Source organism: Vulpes vulpes, chromosome 14 (assembly GCF_048418805.1).
Source record: "Vulpes vulpes isolate BD-2025 chromosome 14, VulVul3, whole genome shotgun sequence".
Lineage (NCBI taxonomy): Eukaryota > Metazoa > Chordata > Mammalia > Carnivora > Canidae > Vulpes > Vulpes vulpes.
In genome coordinates this window covers 79,839,306-79,860,953 of record NC_132793.1, presented here as the reverse complement: position 1 = coordinate 79,860,953, position 21,648 = coordinate 79,839,306, and the positions used below count along the sequence as shown (strand labels likewise).

At 40.7% G+C, this 21,648-nt stretch overlaps 1 protein-coding gene across 4 annotated transcripts in view; it reads right to left on the bottom strand.

The window, feature by feature from the left end:
• TUBGCP5 (tubulin gamma complex component 5) overlaps positions 1 to 18,493 on the bottom strand; it is a 59,087-nt gene extending 40,594 nt beyond the window's left edge. For all 4 annotated transcript variants that reach the window (XM_025982252.2, XM_025982254.2, XM_025982253.2 and 1 more), the window contains exons 1-6: positions 18,220 to 18,493; positions 16,743 to 16,796; positions 16,530 to 16,638; positions 4,817 to 4,913; positions 4,229 to 4,308; positions 3,467 to 3,602 (exon numbers count right to left, since the gene is read on the bottom strand). In XM_025982252.2, coding sequence (XP_025838037.2) covers positions 3,467 to 3,602; positions 4,229 to 4,308; positions 4,817 to 4,913; positions 16,530 to 16,638; positions 16,743 to 16,796; positions 18,220 to 18,365 — 622 coding nt within the window. In that variant the 5' untranslated portion in view covers positions 18,366 to 18,493. The remainder of the gene's footprint in view (positions 1 to 3,466; positions 3,603 to 4,228; positions 4,309 to 4,816; positions 4,914 to 16,529; positions 16,639 to 16,742; positions 16,797 to 18,219) is intronic.
• Positions 18,494 to 21,648: the final 3,155 nt, after the last annotated feature.

The following is a 21,648-nucleotide window of genomic DNA, read 5'->3' as shown; positions in this document are numbered from 1 at the left end:
TGGTGCCCCTCTTCATGTCTCACTACAGTCTTCGGGATAAACTTTAATTTATCTGATATAAGGAAGGCTACCCTGGCTTTATTTTGAGGACCATTTGAATGGTAAATGGTTCTCCAACCTTTTATTTTCAGGGTTAGGTTTAAAATGAGTCTCTTGTAGACAGCAAATATATCGGTCTTGCTTTTTATCCAGTCTGAAACCCTGTGCCTTTTGATGGGGTCATTAAGCACATTCACGTTCAGAGTTACTACTGAAAGATATGAGCTTAGTGTCATCATGATACTTATTCAGTCCCTGTTTTTGTGGTTTGTTCCCTTGGACTTCTTCTTTCTGTTACAGAATCTTCCTTAATATTTCTTGCAGAGCTGGCTTGGTGGTCACATATTCTTTCAGTTTCTGCCTATCTTGGAAGCTCTTTATCTCTTCTATTCTGAATGAGAGCCTTGCTGGATAAAGTATTCTTGGCTGCAGGTTCTTCTCATTTAGGACCCTGAATATATCCTGCCTGCCCTTTTTGTCCTGCCAGGTCTCTGTGGAGAGGTCTGCTGTTAATCTAATATTTCTCCCCATAAGAGTTAGAGATTTCTTGTCTCTTGCTGCCTTAAGGATCATCTTTTTATTTTTGGAATTTGTAAGTTTCACTACTAAATGTCGAGGTGTTGAGTGTTTTTTATTGATTTTATGGGGGGATTCTATTTCCTGGATCTGAATGCCTATTTCCCTCCCCAAACTATGGAAGTCTCAGCTATGACTTGTTTAAATATATTTTCTGGCCCTCTGGCCTTCTTGGCGATTCTGGAACACCAATTATATGTAGATTCTTCCTTCTGAGACTATCATTTATTTCCCTAAGCCTTTCCTCATGAGCTCTTAGTAGTTTTTCTCTTTTTTCCTCTGCTTCCATCCTTTCCATCAACTTGTCTTCTATGTCGCTCACTCTTTCTTCCACCTCATTAACCCTATTCGTTAGGACATCCAGTTTGGATTGTATCTCATTTAATCTGTTTTTAATTTTGGCCTGATTAGATCTAATTTCTGCAGTAACAAAGTCTCTAGAGTCCTTTATGCTTTTTTCCAGAGCCACCAGTAGTTTTATAATTGTGCTTTGGAATTGGCTTTCTGACATCAAATCATATTCTGTAGCTCTATGGCAGAGAGTACTGTTTCCAGTTCTTTCTTTTGTGGTGAATTCTTCCTTCTAGTCATTTTGCTCAGTGCAGACTGGCTGTATGAGTGAGCTGAGTCAAGAATATCAACCATGACCTAAGTAAATTTCACCCTAGATGATTCTAACGTGGTCAGAGACCCGAAAAAGAAAACAAAGACCAGAACAAAATAAAACAAAAGGACCACTAAGGTGAAAAACAAATTTTAAAACAATGTAGTAAAAAACAATATGCCAAAAATCCCAAAGAACAGAAAAAAAAAAGAGAGAAAAAAAGAAAATTAAAGAGGAAAAAAAGAGAAAGAAAAATAAAGAGAATAAAAAACGAAGGGGGGTACTGGGAGGTTGTGGTAGTTAAGCTGTAGTGGATGGAGAATGTAGTCTATTGAGGTGATCCTCTTGGTTCTGAGTGTATTAAGTTCTGTATGTCCAAAGATGTTCAGTCCCAAATTTGTATAAACCAGCAATACTTGTAGAAAGCCCCAACATTGACCACCAACACAGAAACAATATACGTGAGAGGGGCAGAAGAGAAATTAAGAGAGAATATAATCTCACAGAATGAACCAGCAAGGTATTCCACTTGGTTCTGGGTGCATGCTGGTCATGGTTTAGAAGGTATTAACTTCCACCATTGTAGAACAAAATGAGGCAAAGAAAACAAAAAACACAAAACAAAATCGTATCTTGTATATCTCCCAAAATTAAATTTGAATATGTTGAAGGGAATCTGGAAGTGAAAAATACATCTAAGACATGTTATTGTAGAAACATGAAAGTCAGAAAGGAAGAAACTTAGAAATGAAGAGATGGTAAAATATTGTAGTTAAGGTAGGAAAAGAGAAAAAATACTGGAAAATTTTAGTCTGATATAAAAACGAGTTCTACTAGAAAAAGTAAGAAAAAAAAAAAGGAGGTACCCTCTACTTTAATACTAGGGATTAGTAGAGATACTATTAAGTATAATACTTAATATATAATATTAATATAATATTAATTATATTATATTAATAATATAATCTGACTCTCAGGTGTGTGCACCTGGGGCAGATGTCCCGCCTCCAGCTGGGTGCTGGGCTCAGTGGGAGCGGTTTACCTCCTTAGGTCTCTGTTCCATGGTGGCCCCACCTCTCCCGGGCACAAGGTGATACCGGGAAGAACAATAACACTGGGGGTGGCCAGGTCTCCAGTTCTGGAGTCAGCTCCCCACAGTAATGACTGCAGTCCCAGCCCGCACTGGCCTAGATGCTCCTGGGGCGGGGTGGGGGGGGGGGGCGCTAACCTACACAGCTTGAGGGCTCCTGCTATCCTATGCCCTCCCCGGCAATCTGAGATCTGGGGCCTGTTCTGTTGGGATTGCACTCCTGGGCCGCAGCTCTTGAAAGCAGCAGGGCACAGACCCCTCCGTCCAGAGCTGCCACCTGACCCAATAGCTTTTCCCCGAGGCCCCACCGGCTGCGTACTCCAGCCCTTTACTGAGATTGGCCTCAGTGTGCAGTGCGCTCTATTAGTGACTCTGGGAGAATGGAGGCATCCCTGCCCCTCCTGCAGTTCTGCCCAATTTCCCTGCTGAGGACTTCTCTGTCTGGGAAGAATTAATTTGGTGAGGATTTTTAAGATTCTCACTTCTCCAGGGCCGGACTTTCCTGTCTCAGTTTGTAATCGCCGCCCAGCCTTAGCCCGGCTCCTGGTGGGGCCCCTCCCCAACTTGATTCTTTTTTTTTTTTTTTCCCCACCTCCCTACCTTGTTAGAAGTGAAAACCCTTTTCTCTGTAGGGTTCCAGCCATTCTCTCTTTAAATCTGAGGTCGCATTCGTAGGTGTTCAGGATGGTTTGAAAGTTATCCAGGTAAGTTGGTGGGGCCAGGTGTGGTGAGGACTGCTACTCTTCCACCATCTTGCCTCTAAACTGCTTCCAGTCCTTTCTAGAGTCTACTCATTCATAGTCTTCACTAAAACTTAAGCATTTCAATTTAAAATTCAATCATATAGATCTTTTTTCCTTTTATTTAGCTAACTTTAGCAAAGTCAACCCTTTTCCAATAAAAAACAAACTGAAACATTTAGGGCTACTAAAATTCTTAGAACTATAAAAAAGAGAACAGATTTTACTCTAAATCTCTTTTCATATTAATTCTGTAGTATCATAGTATCACTTCTTAGACACTATAGATCTACTAATGGTTTAAAGATTATGAGGATGGCAGAACTTACCAATATCTTAAATTACATAGAACTGATTCCCAAAATGAGCCTGTCCTACTACAAGAAAATGATGCCAACATCTGAGAATACACAGTACCTTTCCAGCTGATATGAGGCCCCAGGTTTCTGTTTTGATCTTGTTCTTCTAACGGTGTCCTGTCCACCTGAATCCCAGAGTCTTCTCTACTTAATGGCTGTTGATCATCTTCGTCTTCACTTTCTTCAGACCAATTCTGATACAAAATGGAAATATATTTTACCCTTAAGAGTGTACGGTGACTAGAACTAGTTAGATGAAAAGATTATCTGTCTCTGTATCTCTCATGAATAAATAAAATCTTAAAAAAAAAGGATGCCTGAGTGGCTCACTGGTTGAGCATCTGCCTTCGGCTCAGGGCGTGATCCTGGGGTCCTGGGATCGAGTCCCACATCAGGCTCCCTGCATGGAGCCTGCTCCTCTCTCTGTCTGTGTCTCTGCCTCTGTGTCTCTCATGAATAAAAAAAATCTTTAAAAAAAAAAAAAAAGATTAAGAAAACTTCCAAAGAAGAGCAAAACGTATATCTAATGACACTTTTTTCTAAATGTCTTCAAAGTTACTATTATAACATGAAATTATTTTTGATGGCAAAACCCCCAAGATTCACAGCTCTATAAAGGATACTTAACATTTATTCTATTCAACTTCCTAGTACTATTGACTCACTGCAAAATCTCAATAAATCTTTGAATATAAACTACTCTCATTTAGTGAACAGCGTTCTTGTTTTAGTTAAGTTGCTCTAAGGTGAAAGGAATCATAAAAAATGTTATCACTTGACATATATTCATATTTTCAATAGTAAAACTATTGCCACTTACTGGTGTGTCTACATTTGGACCAAGGTCAATTTCTTCACCTTCCATCAAGTATTTTCCCCAGTCAAAATCATCTTTCTTTTCTAAAATGTAACAGAAGAATTTAATCAGCTTTATCAAAATTATGTGGGAGAAATCCCCAAAACTATAAGAAAAAAGTCTAACAAAACTCAAAATAAAATGCACTCAGGTGGGACACCTGGGTGGCTCAGCGGTGTAGCCGGTGTAGCCTTCTCCCTCGCCTGTGTGTCTCTGCCTCTGTCTGTCTCTCATGAATAAATAAATGAGCTCTTAAAAAAATAATAATAAAATGCACTCAGGAAATGGAAATTCAAAAATACTGAAACACTCAATTAATTGATATTCTAACACATTTTAAAATTTAACTTATTGTCAAAAGTGACTTTTCTCTTCAAATAATTGAAAGTTAACTAAGTCAGAATTTAAATTTTAACAGAGGATTTGCAATTGCAATTGTATTCAAACCAACAGAAATGTTTTAGTCTCATAGATTTTTACAACTTTTTAAAAATCTCAATGTCACTCTTTTTGTTTTTGCTTTTGTTATATATTAAACATTTGGCAACGTACCCACTTCTTTATCTCTTGGTGTTTCCACATAATTGCTGTTTGAAGGTGAATCAGATAGACACAGAAGAAGTGACAGTATGGAATAATGTGCATCTGTCTTGAAAACAAAATATAAATATTATCAATCACTGAGGTTGGTGAGAACTTTCAAAACTAGTTTAAGAAAAGAAAACCCCATGTCAGTTATGTCCCCAATATTTTTTCTAGTTTTAGAAAACATGAATTATATCTAAATATATTCTAATCTCAAAGTCTCTTTTATAGTTCAAATGTGTACATATAAAGAACTTGTCAAAAATGCATTACCTGAATCATAATGAGGAACTGTCAAAAATACCAAAACTGAAGACAAGTCACCAAATAATTGGCCTGTGCTCTTAAAATATGTCAAGATCAAGGGGGGAGGTGGGGAGAAGCTGAGGAAGTATTCCAGATTGAAAGAGACTGATTAGTGAACCTGAGCAAAGGATACACTGGAGTTTACTTACTATTCTTCAACTTAACTCTTAAAGTTTTTTTTCTTTTTTTTAATGATATTTAAAAGACCATATTTGGGGTGCCTGGATGGCTTAGTTGGATAAGCATCTGACTCTTGATTTTGGCTGAGATCATGATCTCAGGGTTGTGGAATCAAGCCCTGTATCTGGATCCACATTTGGTACAGAGTCTGCTTGTTCCCCTTGGTCTGCTCTTCTTCCTACTTATACTGTCTCTAAAATAAACAAGTAAAAATAAAATCTTAAAAAACAAAATAAAACAAAACCATGTTTAAAAGTTACCAAAAAATAAAAACACCCCAAATGGGCTGTCATAAACTATGCTGGAAAGAAGAGATGGGTTAAATTCAAGGAGGTAAGTCTCTGATGCTGAAAGACCAGGTGAACTCTTCCTATTCTGTTCTTTTTTTTTTTTTCTTTTTCCTATTCTATGTTGTGTTCAAGTTTTCTTCCACACTTCCAATAGGGTTACATCCCAAGAAAGTCATTGTAAGTTGAAAATATTTTAAGTCCAAAATGTACTTAATATATCTAACTTACTGAACATCATAGCTTGGCCTACACTATTTTTAAGTAATCTTTACGCCCAACATGAGGCTTGGACTCAGAACCCCAAGATCAAAAGTCCCATACTGTACCAAGAGAGCCAGCCAGGCACCCTTGGCCTATTCTATCATAAACATGCTCATAACGCTTATATTAGCCTACTGTTGGGCAAAATCATCTAACACAATGCTTATTTAATAATAAAGTACTGAATATCTCATGTAACTTATTGAGTACTGTACTGAAGGTGAAAAATAGAATGGCTGTATAGGTATAAAGTGGCTCTTAAGTGTATTGGTCATTTACCCTCATGAACACCTGGCTGACTGGGGGCTGTGGCTTGTTATCACTGTCCAGCATTACAAGAGTCCTGGGATCCAGCCCCATGTCAGACTCCTTGCTAGTGGGGAGTCTGCTTGTCACTTTCTCTCTCCCCCTGCATATCACTAACCTGAGAAATGATCAAAATTCAAAATCTGAATTTCTACGGAATGTGAATTGCCTGTATACCACTGAAAGTCAGGGACCATCTGTACTACCTTATATATGTATTCATAACGTTTATCATAATTAAATAACTATTAAAAAACTATCTGAAAAGATAAATAAATAAAAATAAAAAACTATCTGGGTAGTGATTATCATGTCCTGTTTATTCTGTATTTCTATCACCTTGTATGATGCCAGGGACACACTAAACACTTGCTAAACTTTCCTAGGAATGTTTAGGAAATATATCACTAATAAGAGTCAAGGAGTTGCCCTTTTCTAATAATTTCTCACCTGCTTAGATGACTAAAATTCCTTTAACAAAGAACTTTTATTCCACAGAGAAAAGTGGAATAAAAAGTGAAAAGAGCAAGATGGTGGAAGAGTAGGGGTCCCCAAGTCACCGGTCCGGATCAATTTACACAGATGACTTTCAAATCATCCTGAAAACCGATGAATTTGGTCTGAGATTTAAAGAGAGAACAGCTGGAATGCTACAGTGGAATGCTACAGTGAGAATGCTTCCTACCTATCAAGGTAGGAAGATGGAAAAAAATAAATTAATTAATTAAAGAGCATCCAAGGGGGAGGGGCCCCGTGAGGAGCCGGGCTAAGGCCCCACTGCGAGGGCTCCCACAGGACAGGAAAGCCCAGGCCTGGAGAAGCAAGAGCTTTACCAACCTTCCCGGGTGGAAAGGTGCTACCAGGGAGTTGGAGCAGGATCCCAGGAGGGGCGTGGATGCCCTCAGGCTGCCAGGGGCACGAATAGAGGACCTGTGCCCTCGTGGAGAGTGGACAACACACCGTAGGTCGAGCTCCCTAAAGGGCTGCAGTGCACGCCCACGGGGGGGAGGGGGGGTACCGAGAGCATGATTCCAGTGGCGCAGGCCCTGGAGCCTAGGGCACTGGGAGACACAGCCCAAGATAAGGCGCTCCAACCTGCAGAGGCCAGGAGGGCCCAGGACAGCAAGGACGCTCCTGCCACCAAGCGGCCTAAGCTGTGTAAATCAGTGGCCCTCACAAAAAAAAAAAAAAAAAAAAAAAAAAAATCAGTGGCCCTCACCTGCGGAGCATCCAGGCCCCTGCGGACTGACAGCTGTGGTAGTTACTGCAGGAGCTGACTCCAGGGCTGGAGAGCTGGCTGCCGCCACTGTTCTTGTTCCACCTGGGGCCTCACAGGATAAACAACTCCTACTGAGCCCTGCACCAGGCAGGGGGCTGAGGAGCTCTCCCAGGTGCTCACACCTAAGAATCAGTACAGCAGGCCCCTCCCCAAGAAGACCAGCTAGACGGACAGGGGAAAAGCAAGTTGTTGACAAAGCAGCACTGGATAATTCCAGGGAAGTCGAGGGATTACAGGATATAGAATAAGAGGATACTCCCCCTTGTTTTTTGTTTTCTGTTTGCTTCCCACACTTTTTTTTTTTCTCTCTCTCCTCTCTTTTTCTCCTTCTTCCAGTACAACTTGTTTTTGGCCACTATGCACTGAGCAAAATGGCTAGAAGAAACACCTCACCTCAAAAGAAAGAATCACAAAATCCTCTCTCCCACAGAGTTACAAAATTTGATTAGAATTCAGTGTGAGGAAGCCAATTCAGAAGCACAATTATAAAGCTACTGGTAGCTCTAGAGAAAAGCATAAAGGATTCAAGAGACTTCATGACTGCAGAATTTAGATCTAATGAGGCAGAAATTAAAAATCAATTAAATGAGACGCAATCCAAACTAGAGGTCCTAACGACTAGGGTTAACGAGGTAGAAGAACGAGTGAGTGACATAGAAGACAAGCTGATGGCAAGGAGGGAAACTGAGGAAAAAAGATAAAACCAATTAAAAGATCATGAGAATAGGTTAAGGAAAATAAATGACAGCCTAGAAGGAAAAATCTATGTTTAATTGGGCTTCCCGAGGGCGCTGAAAGGGCCAGAGGTCCAGAATATGTACTTGAACAAATCATAGCTGAGAACTTTCCTAACCTGGGAAGGGAAACAGGCATTCAGATCCAGGAAATAGAGAGATCCGCCTCTAAAATCAATAAAAACCACTCAACACCTCGACATTTAATAGGGAAACTTGCAACTTCCAAAGATAAAGAGAAGGTCCTTAAGGCAGCAAGAGACAAGAAATCTCTAACTCTTACGGGAAGAAATATTAGATTAACAACAGACCTCTCCACAGAGACCTGGCATGCCAGAAAGGGCTGGCAGGATATATTCAGGGTCCTAAATGAGAAGAACCTGCAGCCAAGAATACTTTATCCAGCAAGGCTCTCATTCAGAATAGAAGAGATAAAGAGCTTCCAAGATAGGCAGAAACTGAAAGAATATGTGACCACCAAGCCAGCTCTGCAAGAAATACTAAGGAGGATTCTGTAACAGAAAGAAGAAGTCCAATGGAATAATCCACAAAAACAGGAACTGAATAGGTATCATGATGACACTAAGCTCATATCCTTCAATAGTAACTCTGAACGTGAATGTGCTTAATGACCCCATCAAAAGGCACAGGGTTTCAGACCGGATAAAAAAGCAAGACCCATCTATTTGCTGTATACAAGAGACTCATTATAGACCTAAGACACCTACAGCCTGAAAATGAAAGGTTGGAGAACAATTTACCATTCAAATGGTCCTCAAAATAAAGCCAGGGTAGCCTTCCTTATATCAGATAAATTAAAGTTTATCCCAAAGGCTGTAGTAGGAGATAAAGAGGGACACTATATATACTTAAAGGATCTATTCAATAAGAGGACCTAACAATCATCAATATTTATGCCCTGAATGTGGGAGCTGCCAAGTATATCAATCAATTAATAGCCACATTAACACATACTTAGAAAAAAAAAACAAAAGACATACTTAGATAATAATACCCTTATACTTGGTGACTTCAATGTAGCGCTTTCTACACTCGATAGGTATTCTAAACACATTATCTCCAAAGAAATAAGCGTTTTCAATGATACACTGGACCAGACGGATTTCACAGATATTTACAGAACTTTACATCCAAACGCAACTGAATACACATTCTTCTCAAGTGCACATGGAATTTTCTCCAGAGAAGACCACATACTGGGTCACAAATCAGGTCTGAACCAATACCAGAAGATTGGGATCGTCTCCTGCATATTTTCAGACCATAATGCTTTGAAATTAGAACTAAATCACAAGAAGAAGCTTGGAAGAATTTCAAACATGTGGAGGTTAAGGACCATCCTGCTAAAAGATGACAGGGTCAACCAGGAAATTAGAGAAGAATTAAAAAGATTCATGGAAACTAATGAGAATGAAGATACCACTGTTCAAAATCTTTGGGATACAGCAAAAGCAGTTCTGAGGGGGAAATACATCTCAATACAAGCATCCATCCAAAAAGAACTCAAATACAAAAGCTAACCAAAAGCAAATACAAAAAAAAAAAAAAACCAAAACCAATACCAAATACAAAAGCATCCATCCAAAAGAACTCAAATACAAAAGCTAACCTTGCACCTAAAGGAGCTGGAGAAAAAACAGCAAATAAATCCTAACCCAGCAGCAGAAGAGAGTTAATAAAGATTCGAGCAGAACTCAATGAAATACAGACCAGAAGAACTTGGAACAGATCAACAAAACCAGGAGACCAACAAAACCAGGAAAGAATTAATAAGATAGATAAACCATCAGCCAGCATTATTAAAAATAAGAGAGAAAAGACTCAAATTAATAAAATCATGAAGGGCAAAGATCACCACCAATACCAAGGAAATACAAATGATCTTAAAACCTTATTATGAGCAGCTTTACACCAAAAAATTAGGCAGTCTAGAAGAAATGGATGCATTTCTGGAAAACCACAAACTACCAAAACTGGAACAGGAAGAAACAGCATATCTGAATAGGCCAATACCAGGGAGGAAATTGAAGCAGTCATCAAAAACCTCCCAAGACACAACTGTCCAAGGCCAGACGCCTTGCCAGGGCAATTCTATCAAAGGTTTAAAGAAGAAACCATAGTAATTCTACTAAAGCTGTTCAGCAAGACAGAAAGAGACGGAATACTTCCAAACTCATACTATGAGACCAGTATCACCTTAATTCCAAAACCAGAGAACAACCCCACCAAAAAGGAGAATTATAGACCAACATCCCTGATGAACCTGGATGCAAAAATTCTCAACAAGATACTAGCCAGTAGGATCCAACAATACATTAAGAAGACTATTTACCATGACCAAGTGATTTATCCCTGGGATGCAAGGCTGGTTCAACACTCGTTAAGCAATCAATGTGACTGATCATATCAGCAAGAGAAAAAACAAGAACCATATGATCCTCTCATTTGATGGCAGAGAAAGCATTTGACAAAATACAGCATCCATTCCTGATCAAAACTCACATATTGTAGGGATAGAGAGAACTTTCCTCAGCATCTTAAAAGCCATCTACGAAAAGCCCACAGCAAATATCATTCTCAATGGGGGAAACACTGGGAGCCTTTCCCGTAAGATCAGGAACAAGACAGGGATGTCCACCTTCACCCCTCTATTCAACATAGTTCTAGAAGCCCTAGCCTCAGCAATCAGGCAACAAAAAGAAAAAAAGGTATTCAAATTGGCAAAGAAGAAACCAAGCTCTCCCTCTTCCCTGATGACATGATACTATACATAGAAAACCCAAAAGACTCCACCCCAAGATTGCTAGACTCATACAGCAATTCGGCAGTATGGCAGGATACAAAACCAATGCCCAGAAGTCAGTGGCATTTCTATACCCTAACAATGAGACTGAAGAAAGAGTAATTAAGGAGTCAATCCCGTTTAAAATTGCACCCAAAAGCATAAGATACCTAGGAATAAACCTAACCAAAGAGGTAAAGTATCTATACCCTAAAAACTACAGAAAACTTCTGAAAGAAAGTGAGGAAGACACAAAGAGATGGAATTATATTCCATGCTTATGGATTAGAAGAATGAATATGGTGAAAACGTCAATGCTACCCAGGGCAATTTACACGTTTAATGCAATCCCTGTCAAAATACCATGGACTTTCTTCAGAGAGTTAAAACAAATCATCTTAGGATTAGTGTGGAATCAGAGAAGATCCCGAATAGTCAGGGGAATATTAAAAAAGAAATCCGTATCTGGGGGCATCACAATGCCAGATTTATTTCAGGTTGTACTACAAAGCTGTGGTCATCAAGACAGTGTGGTACTAGCACAAAAACAAACACATAGATCAATGGAAGAGAACAGAGAATCCAGAAGTGGACCCTCAACTTTATGGTCAACTAATGTTTGACAAAGCCTTTCCTGCTATCCACTGGAAAAAAGACGGTCTCTTCAAAAAATGGTGTTGGGAAAATTGGACATCCACATGCAGAAGAATGAAACTGGACCATTGTCTTACATCATACACAAAGATAAACTCAAAATGGAAGAAAGATTTAAATGTGAGACAAGATTCCATCAAAATCCTAGAGAACACAGGCCACACCCTTTTTGAACTTGGCCACAGTAACTTCTTGCAAGATACATCCATGAAGGCAAGAGAAACAAAAGCAAAAATGAACTATTGGGACTTCATCAAGATAAGAAGCTTCTGCACAGCACAAGAAACAATCAACAAAACTAAAAGACAACCTACAGAATGGGAGAAGATATTTGCAAATGAGGTATCAGATAAAGGGCTAGTTTCCAAGATCTATAAAGAACTTATTCAACTCAACAGCAAAGAAACAAACAATCCAATCCTGAAATGGGCAAAAGACATGAACAGAAATCTCACAGAGGAAGACCTCGACATGGCCAACAAGCACATGAGAAAATGCTCCGCATCACTTGCCCTCTGGGAAATACAAATGAAAACCACAATGAGATACCACCTCACACCAGTGAGAATGGGGCAAAGTAACAAGGCAGGAAACCAGAAATGTTGGAGAGGATGCGGAGAAAGGGGAACCCTCTTGCACTGTTGGTGGGAATGTGAACTGGTGCACCCACTCTGGAAAACTGTGTGGAGGTTCCTCGAAGCATTAAAAATAGATCTGCCCTAAGACCCAGCAATTGCACTGCTCGGGAATGACCCCAAAGATACAGATGCCGTGAAATTCCGGAACACCTGCACTCCGATGTTTATAGCAGGAATGTCCACAATAGCCAAACTGTGGAAGGAGCTTCAGTGTCCATCAAAAGATGAATGGATAAAGAAGCTGTGGTCTATGTATACAATGGAATATTACTCAGCCATTAGAAACGACAAATACTCACCATTTGCTTCGACATGGATCGAACTGGAGGGTATTATGCTGAGTGAATGAAGTCAATCAGAGAATGACAAACATCATATGGTCTCATTCATTTGGGGAATATAAAAAATAGGGAAAGGGAATAAAGGGGAAAGGAGAAAGAATGAATGGGAAATATCAGAGAGGGAGACAGAACATGAGAGACTCCTAACTCTGGGAAAGGAACTATGGGGGTTGGAAGGGGAGGTGGGCGGGGGGTGAGGGTGATTCTGTGACGGGCACTGAGGGGGGCAGTTGATGGGATGAGCGCTGGGTGTTATTCTGTATGTTGGCAAAATGAACACCAATAAAAAATAAATTTTTATATAAAATATAGTGAAGGGAATAACGGGGAAAGGAGATAAAATGAGTGGGAAATATCAGAGAGGGAGACAGAGCACGAGAGACTCCTAACTCTGGGAAATGAAAAGGGGTGGTGGAAAGGGAGGTGGGCGAGGTGTGGCGGTGACTGGGTGACGGGCAGTGAGGGGGGAACTTGATTGGATGAGCACTGGGTGTTATGCTGTATATTGGCAATTGAACTCCAAAAATAAATAAATAAATAAATAAATAAATAAATAAATAAATAAATAAAATAAAAGTGTAAAAATAAATTTAAAAAGTGGAAAGAAAAATTAAAAGTCTAAAATATAAATACTGAAAGAAAATATCTCTCAGTATAGAAACCTATTATGTTCAGTAAGAATTGGAAGTATCAGATTATTATCTATTTTGGATTCTGTGCACCTGAATGAGGTGAAAGGTGAATGACGAATAAAGTGTGTACAGGGAAAGGGCACACAATGCGCCTTTGCAGACCTCCCTACCTGGCCAAGGTTTATAACTATTGCCCTGTAGCACTGTAGGGATGCAGAAAAGCAGCTCTTGGTCATGGGAGGAGGACATGAATGATGCCATTTCCCCACTCCTATACCTTATTCATTTTTTGAGTAACTTCTATAGAGGAGCTTGAGCCTGAGACACTCATCAATTGGGTTATCACTGAACTACAAATCAGCACTAATGGTCTAAACACAGCCTACCAACCAGCTATATACATCATGCTTTGACCAAAATTACTAATTGTAGTAAAGAAAAAGAACACTGCTTAGAGTTAGGATTCTGGCACTTACATTTAGAAGATATGAACAATTTTACTTAACATTAAAAATATAAGTTGGGATGCCTGGGTAGCTCAGTAGTTGAGTGTCTGCTTTTGGCTCAGGGCGTGATCCCAGGATCCTGGGATTAAGTCCCGCATCAGGCTCCCCACAGGAAGCCTGCTTCTCCATCTGACTATGTCTCTGCCTCTCTTTGTAGCTCTCATGAATAAATAAATAAAATCTTTTTTTTTTTTTTTTTTAAATAAAATCTTTTTAAAAATATATGTTAATTTGATTTTTATGTCATCTTTTTACATAATTTTTATTTATGTTCAATTTAGTTAACATGTAGTGTACTATTATTTTCAGGGGGTAGAATTTAGTGATTTATTAGTTGCATGTAACACTCAGTGCTCGTTATTTCACGTGCCCATCACCAAGTTACCTCATCCCCCCGCCCATCTCCCCGCCAGCAGCCCTCAGTTTGTTCCCTATAGTTAAGAGTCTTTTATGGTTTATCTCCCTCTCCACTTTTATCTTATTTTACTTTTCCTTCCCTTCTCTTATTTTCATGTTTTCTCTTTCTCTTACTGACTTATTTTGCTTAGCATAATACCCTGTAGTTCCATCCACATCATTACAAGATTTCATTCTTTTTGATGGCTGAATGATAATCCATTGTATATATACCACATCTTCTGTATCTACTCACCTGTCAATGGACATCTGGGCTTTTTCCACAGTATGGCTATTGTGGACATTGCTGCTATTAACAGTGGGGTGCAGGTGCCCCTTCAGATCACTATGTTTGTATCCTCTGGATAAATACCTAGTAGTACACTTGCTAGGTTGTATAGTAATTCTATTTTTAAGTTTTTGAAGAATTTCCATACTGTTTTCACTAGTGGCTGCACCAGTTTCTTTTGTTGTTGTTGTTGTTGAAGTAGGCTCCTTGCCTGGGGCACCTGGTTGGCTCAGTCAGTTAAGCATGACTTCAGCTCAGGTCATGATTCCAAAGTCCTGGGATTGAGCCCCATATCAGGCTCCTTGCTTGTGGAGAGTCTGCCTTTGTCCCTTTCTCCCCCTACCCATACTCCTGCTGTCTCTCTCTCTCTCTCTCTAAAATAAATAAAATCTTAAAAAATAAAAAGTAGGCTCCATGCCTAGTGTGGAGCCCAACACAGGGCCTGAACCCATGACCCTGAGATCAAGATCTGAGGTGAGATTAAGAGTTGGATGCTTAGGGCAGCCCCAGTGGCTTAGTGGTTTAGCACCGCATTCCACCCAGAGCGTGATCCTGGAGACCTGGGATCGAGACCCATGTCGGGCACCCTGCATGGAGCCTACTTCTCCCTCTGCCTGTTTCTCTCTCTCTCCCTTAAAAAAAAAAAAAAAAAAGAGTCGGATGCTTAATTGACTGAGTCACCCAGGTTCCCTGCCATTGGATCTAGATTATTAAATTCTACAGTCTATACAAGAAACTATATAAAAAAATCAAGAAAAGATCTAAAAAAAAAAAAAAAAAAAAAAAAATCTAAAGAAAAGATTTACTTCCTCTCTTTCAAAATGGTCTTTTCAGGAATAATATACCGAAGTGTGTTTTTAATCCTTAGGGCATGGATTCAAAGTACTGTAGAGCTCTCGTTTCCAGAAATACTTTTTATAGCCTTTCCTTAAATTGATAGTTTCAAAAATTATCTAAAATTCTCTTCCTTATGAGGAAGGAAGCTCTCTTCCTTACCACTTCCCACAGTGTAGATAAAGAGAAAGCCTAACAATTATAGAATATCTCATAGTGCTTATTGTGAGGGTGAATGAATATATATGTGAAATAAAGGATATACTCAGGAAGCCTGATTTGCCCAAACTCTAATCATCTCAGACTGGTCCTTTACTAGCTCCTGAGAGAATCTCTGAGCCCTTGGAATATCCTGCTAAGAGTGCTTCTGTATGCTTTGGGTCATGCAGTATCAGTTTGATTCGTTTGGTCATGTAGTATCAGTTTGATTAGTTAGTTTATGCTAACAATGTGACTTATGGTGAATGCATTTTCTTATGCCTGAGGTCCTTGGTTTGACCTCAGAGGGATTGGAGACTAAAGAACTATGGTCAAGCACATGTGTACTGCACATCCATGTGACTGACCCCCAACTAAATGCTAGACACCAAGGCTCAGGTGAACTTCCTTGGTTTGCAAACACTTTGCATATGTTGTCATACATTGCCACTGTTAGAATTAAGTGCACTCTCATACAATTCCAATAGGAAGGCACACCTGGTTTCTTCTGAACTTTATTCAAAGTATCTTTTCCCTCTGTTCATTTTAAATCTGTATCCTTTTACTATAATAAACCTAACAGTGAGGATAGCAGTGTTTTAAAAGTTCTGTGAATCCCTCTAGTGAATCATCAAGTCTATGGGTGATCTTAGAGACCCTCAGCTGAATATATGAATGTGCTTAGAACAGCACCTGGTATCTAGTTAGCAATATATAAGTAGCTATTATTACCAAGTGCTGAAAAGCCATTTAAAAGTTTTAAGACAGCCAGACAGTGCTATTATTTGTGCCAGTCGATTTCAATTTCCATAGTAGGTTCAGCTTAGAAGACAAAAAAGAACGTGCCTTTTCACTGATCACAAGCCTGAGGCACACTGGGTTTGATGACAATGCTTAAGTCAATTTCCAGAAGGTTCTGCTCCAATTAGCAGATGATTATAAAACAGAATGCTCAAACAGTAACAGAAACAAGTTGATGATAATAGATTGGAAACAATAAAATATACATGAAATGTCACAATATAAGGCTTACCTTTATTTCCTTTATGCTCAGTAGTGATGCATTTAGAAATTCTTCAGTTAATCTCTTCCAACTAGCAGCTTTGCTGAGATCAGAATGAATGATGAATTTTTCATAAATTCTAAAATATAAATAAACTGATAGTTATAATAAAATATCTATAAGAATATACATAAATTTCTGAATATGTACATATATACACACACATATATGAAACTAACTTACCCTTCTATTGTCTTTTCTACTTTGTGGCTGTTAACATCCAAGAAACGATGAAATCTAAAAGGTAAAATGCAATTCTTATATGAATCTTGCCATATACCTAAGTAGACTAGTTTCAGAGCCCTCCATAGCCCTACAGATACCCTATATTCAGCAATATATTTCCAGGACTGGATCCCTCTCAAGTCATCTCTATCATCCAAGCAAATAGCCACTCAGCAGTCTCAGGAGGCTGCTCAAGCACAGGTCAGCCTTAGCCTCTTTTGTCCTCTGATTCCTTCATCTTCCCATAATGCTCTAGAGCAGGGTTCCTAATCTTTTTATACCATAGTGAATGAAGCCCAGTGAAATTTAGGGATCTCTTCTCCGAATAACACTTTTAAACCATAAATTGAAATACAAAGAAAACCAAGTATACTGAAATGTAGTTATGAATTTTTCTAATGTTTGTGATGTAATAAGAGACCTATTTATTAAAGCACTAAATAACAAGATCTAGCAGTGGATCCATAACTCACATTAAAGAATAAAAAATATTTAGAAAAATCTGCCATAACTTTATGATGTGAACTATGTGATTTCTACCTTTGACATAGTCATAGGTAAACCAGTATTGCTTGTTGCTTTCATTTGTAATTTAAGAAAATGCTACTTTTTAGTTAGAGGTTAGTGTAATTTTTTTTCTTGTCCAAATTCTTAACACCTGAATTCTATCTTCAGGCTCTCAGGTTAAAAACTCCTATCCTACATCATATGTAATTAACTTTTGTCTCTTTTCCTTTAGGATAGAGGCTATGTCTCACTGACCTGAATTTCTAGGGCCTAGAACATGGCCACAATTAAAAAAAAAAAAAAGGCAGCAGACATGAATTATTCATTTTTCTGATAAAGTATTATAAAATTGTAGAAGAGCTCACTCAACTCTTGTTTTCCATGTTTTAGTGTCAAAGACAACAATTTGTATTTAAAAGAAATAACTTATGGTACTAAATAACATATCTAATTCTAAATGGCTGAGTAGAACACCACTTTATCTATTACCATTTAGGTGTTGGGGTAAGAAATGAACAAAACAGACCAAGATCCCTACCCTTGTGGAACTTAGATTGTAGCTGAAAGTAAGGTTAGAGGAGAGAAACAGTCAACAACATAAAAGCTATCCAGTGTATTATGCTGTGCATTTTGGGGAGAGAGAAAAAAAAAAGAAGACCAAGGTAAGAGAAATCTGGCTTAGCTCGAGGAGAGAGGAATCCGTAAGAACACTTCTGCCTCACAACCTCACCGCCCTGCCTGGCCAACACAGCCGCCCTTGCAGGCGTGCGCGTATCAGACGACAGGGAAGCAGACAGCCTCAGGGCACCAACCTGCCCCGGCAAAGGGAGCGCCAGCGCTCCGCCGGGGCGGGGACCGGGCCGCGCGCCCCGGGCACCGCGAGACCCCTTCCTGTCCCCGGCCTCGCCCAGGAGCCGCACCGCATTACCTGAAGTTGGACCAAGCAAAGTGCAGGGCCAGCTGGAAGTTGGGGTCTGCCTCGTCCTGAAGGCCTGCCACATGGCGAACGAGCTGGCGAACGTCGCGCTCCTGCTGTGCGTCCTGCGGACCCCATGACAGCCCGGGCCGAGACATTCCGCGCAGCCCCCAGCGACGACTCGCCTCGGGAGAGTGAGCCTGCTCTCGCGAGAGTTACACCCGCCGAAACACACCGCTCCAGCTCCGACCACAACCCGTCTTCGCGAGGTTGCGCCCACTCTCGCGAGAGTTCACACTCCCGCGGTTTTACGCTCCCGAGAGGCTCAGGATGCTGTCGCGAGAATTCGCACTCCTGCCACCTTGAGAATCAGAGCCGGTGTTTCCTGCGTGTTCCAGGCTGGGTTTTCCTTTCCTTCCTGGGTGCTTTTAGGAGCGTCCTCAAAAACTTAGCCTTTATTGTTTATCACATTAATAACCTCTCCCTGGACGCCTGGGTGGCTCAGTGGTTGAGCGTCTGCCCTCAGCTCAGGTGGTGATCCCGCTGTGCTGGGATCCAGTACCGCCTTGGGCTCTCTGCAGGGAGCCTGCTCCTCGCTCTGCCTGTCTTTGCCTCTGTCTCTCTGTCTCTCAGGAATAAATAAATAAAATATTTTTAAAAATACTCTTTGCCTAACTTTGGCTGGTGGTTTAACTTCTGATATTTGGAGAGCACTACTTTTCATCTTATTTGCACCTGCCTTTTCAGGTACCGTTGGCCCCTTATTGTCTATCCTTATCCCAGCTTCAGGTTCTCCTAGAGCTGATCTTAATTATCTCTATTTCACTCTGTCTACTCAGGTGACACTACGGGGTCCACACTGCAGGAAGTGTCAGCAAAGAGGCTTGTCTGGCAGAGGCAGACAGGCTGAGCGCTGCTCCTGCTTCCTCTCTGGGAACAGCCAAAGCGGCTTTATAATCCCTGTTGACCAAAGGTGGCGTATTGTCTTTATTATTCATAATTAAATCTGTACCTTCGAACGAACTTAAAAAAAAAAGACTTTATTTATTTATTTGACAGAGAATGAGACAGCACAAGCAGAGGGAGCAGCAGAGGGACTGGGAGAAGCAGGCTTTCTCCTACCCAGGATCCCAGAACCCTGGGACAATGACCTGAAGCCAAAGCCAGATGCTTAACTGACTGAACCACCCAGGCGCTCCTGAACTAGCTTTCTGCCTGGTATTGTATATAACCATTACAGAAACCTAGATCTCTGTATTTTTCTTTTAGTGATCTGCTAGGTTTTCATGTGGTTTATTACATTTTATTACTGTAGTAATAGCCAATACATCATTGTCAGTCCATTTGGGCAGTTGTAACAAAATACTACAAAACAGATGGCTTCTAAACAACAAAAATTTATTTCTTACAATTCTAGATGCTGAAATTCAAGATGAGGGTGCCAGCATGGGGTTTGTGAAGGGCTTCTTCCTAGAGCAGACTTCTCTGATTGTGTCCTATATGGTGAAAGGGGCAAGGGAGCTCACTGGGGCCTGTTTTATAAGGGCACTAATCCCATTCATGAGGGCTACCATTTAGTACCTGATCACCTCCCAAGGGCTCAACCTACTAATACATTGGGCGTTAGGGTTAGGGTTAGGGTTAGTGGTGGGGTAGGGTTATGATTAGGGCTAGGGTTTGGGTTAGGTTATTGTTAGGGGTGTTAGGGAAGGATTATGTGCAGGGGTATGGTTGGGGAGGCGTAGGGGTACAGGTAGGATTAGGGGTAGCAGTAGGGGCAGGAAAATGGTTAGGGATAGGGTTAGGATAAGGGTTAGGGTTAGGCTTACAGGTAGATATAAGGTATAGGGGTAGATATTGGTGTAGGTGTAGGCATGGGGTAGGGTTAGAGGTAGGGATAGGGGTATGTGTAGTCATAGGGTCAGGTTTAGGGTGAGGATTAGGATTGGGGTACGGATAGGGGTAGGGCTAGGGTTAGAGTAGGGTTTCTTTTAGGAATAGGGTTATGATTGGGAAGCGGTAAGGGTAGGGTTAGAGTTAGGATAAGGGCAGATGTAGGAGCATGAGTATGGTTAGGGTTAGTGTTAGGGGTCGGTGTTGGTGTAGGGGTAGGTTTAGGGTTAGGATTAGGTGTAGGGCTTAGGGGAAGGTGTGGGGTAGGATTAGCATTAGGGAATGGGTATGCGTAGTGGTAGGGTTAGGGTTATGGTTATATTAGGGTTAGGTTTTGTGTTAGGTTTAGGGGTAAGGATGGGGTAAAGGTATGGTTAGGGTTAGGGGTAGGTGTAGGTGTAGGGTTAGTGTTTGGGTTAGGGCTAAGGTTAGGGTTGGGGTAGGAGTAGGGTTAGGAATAGGATTAGAGTTAGTATTAGGGTTTGGGTATGTTTAGGGGAGAGAGAGGGGTAGCAGTAGAGGGAGGGATGGTGTTAGTTTAGGGTTAATGTTAGGTTAGTGGTAGGGTTAGGGGTAGGGACAGGTAAAGGGATAGGGTTATAGTATTCTTAGGTTTAGGATTATGTTTAGGGTTAGTGTTAGTGGTAGGATTAGGGGTAGGGATAGGTTTAGGATTAGTGTTTGGGGTAGGGGCAGGTGTAGGGTTAGGGATGGGTTAGAGGTTGGGTTTGGGTTAGTATTAGGGTTATATTTAGGGCTAGATGTAGGGTTAGGAGTAGGGGTAAGGGTAGGGGTAGGGATGTGGTTAGGTTAGGGTTATTGTTATGTTTAGGGCTGGTTTAGGTAGAGGTAATGTTAAGGTTAGGGAGTAGGGTTAGTGTCAGGGTTAGGGGTAGGGATAGGGGTATTGGTGGGTGTAAAGATATGGGGATGGGTAGGGGTAGAGTTAGGGGTATGTTTAGGTGCAGGTTAGGGTTAGTGTTAGGGGTAGTGGTAGATGTTGGATTAGTAGTAGGGTTATATTAGGGGTAGGGGTAGAGGTGGTGTAGGAGTAGGATTAGGGTTAGGAGTAGGGAAAAGGGTAGGTGTCAGGTTAGGGTTAGGGTTATGGTTAGATTTGGTTTAGTTTAGGGTTGGGTAGGGGTAGGACTAGGGTAGAGTTTGGGTTAGGGATTAGGGTTAGGGTTAGTGGGAGGGTTAGTGGTAGGATTAAGGTAGGGTTATGGGTAGTCATAGGGGTAAGGTTAGGGTTATGGTAAGGTTAAGTTTAGATGTAAGGTTTTTTAAAGATTTTATTTATTTATTCATCACACACACACACACACACACACACACACACACACACAGAGGCAGAGACACATGCAGGGAGCCTGACATGGGACTAGATCCCGGGTCTCTAGGATCACGGCCTGGGCTGAAGGCAGTGCTAAACCACTGAGCCACCCAGGCTGCCCTAGGTGTAAATTTTGATGTGTAGTGGGTGTAGGTGTAGGTGTAGGTGTAGGTGTAGGGTTAAGGTTAGGAGTGCAGTAGTGTTAGGGGTAGGAG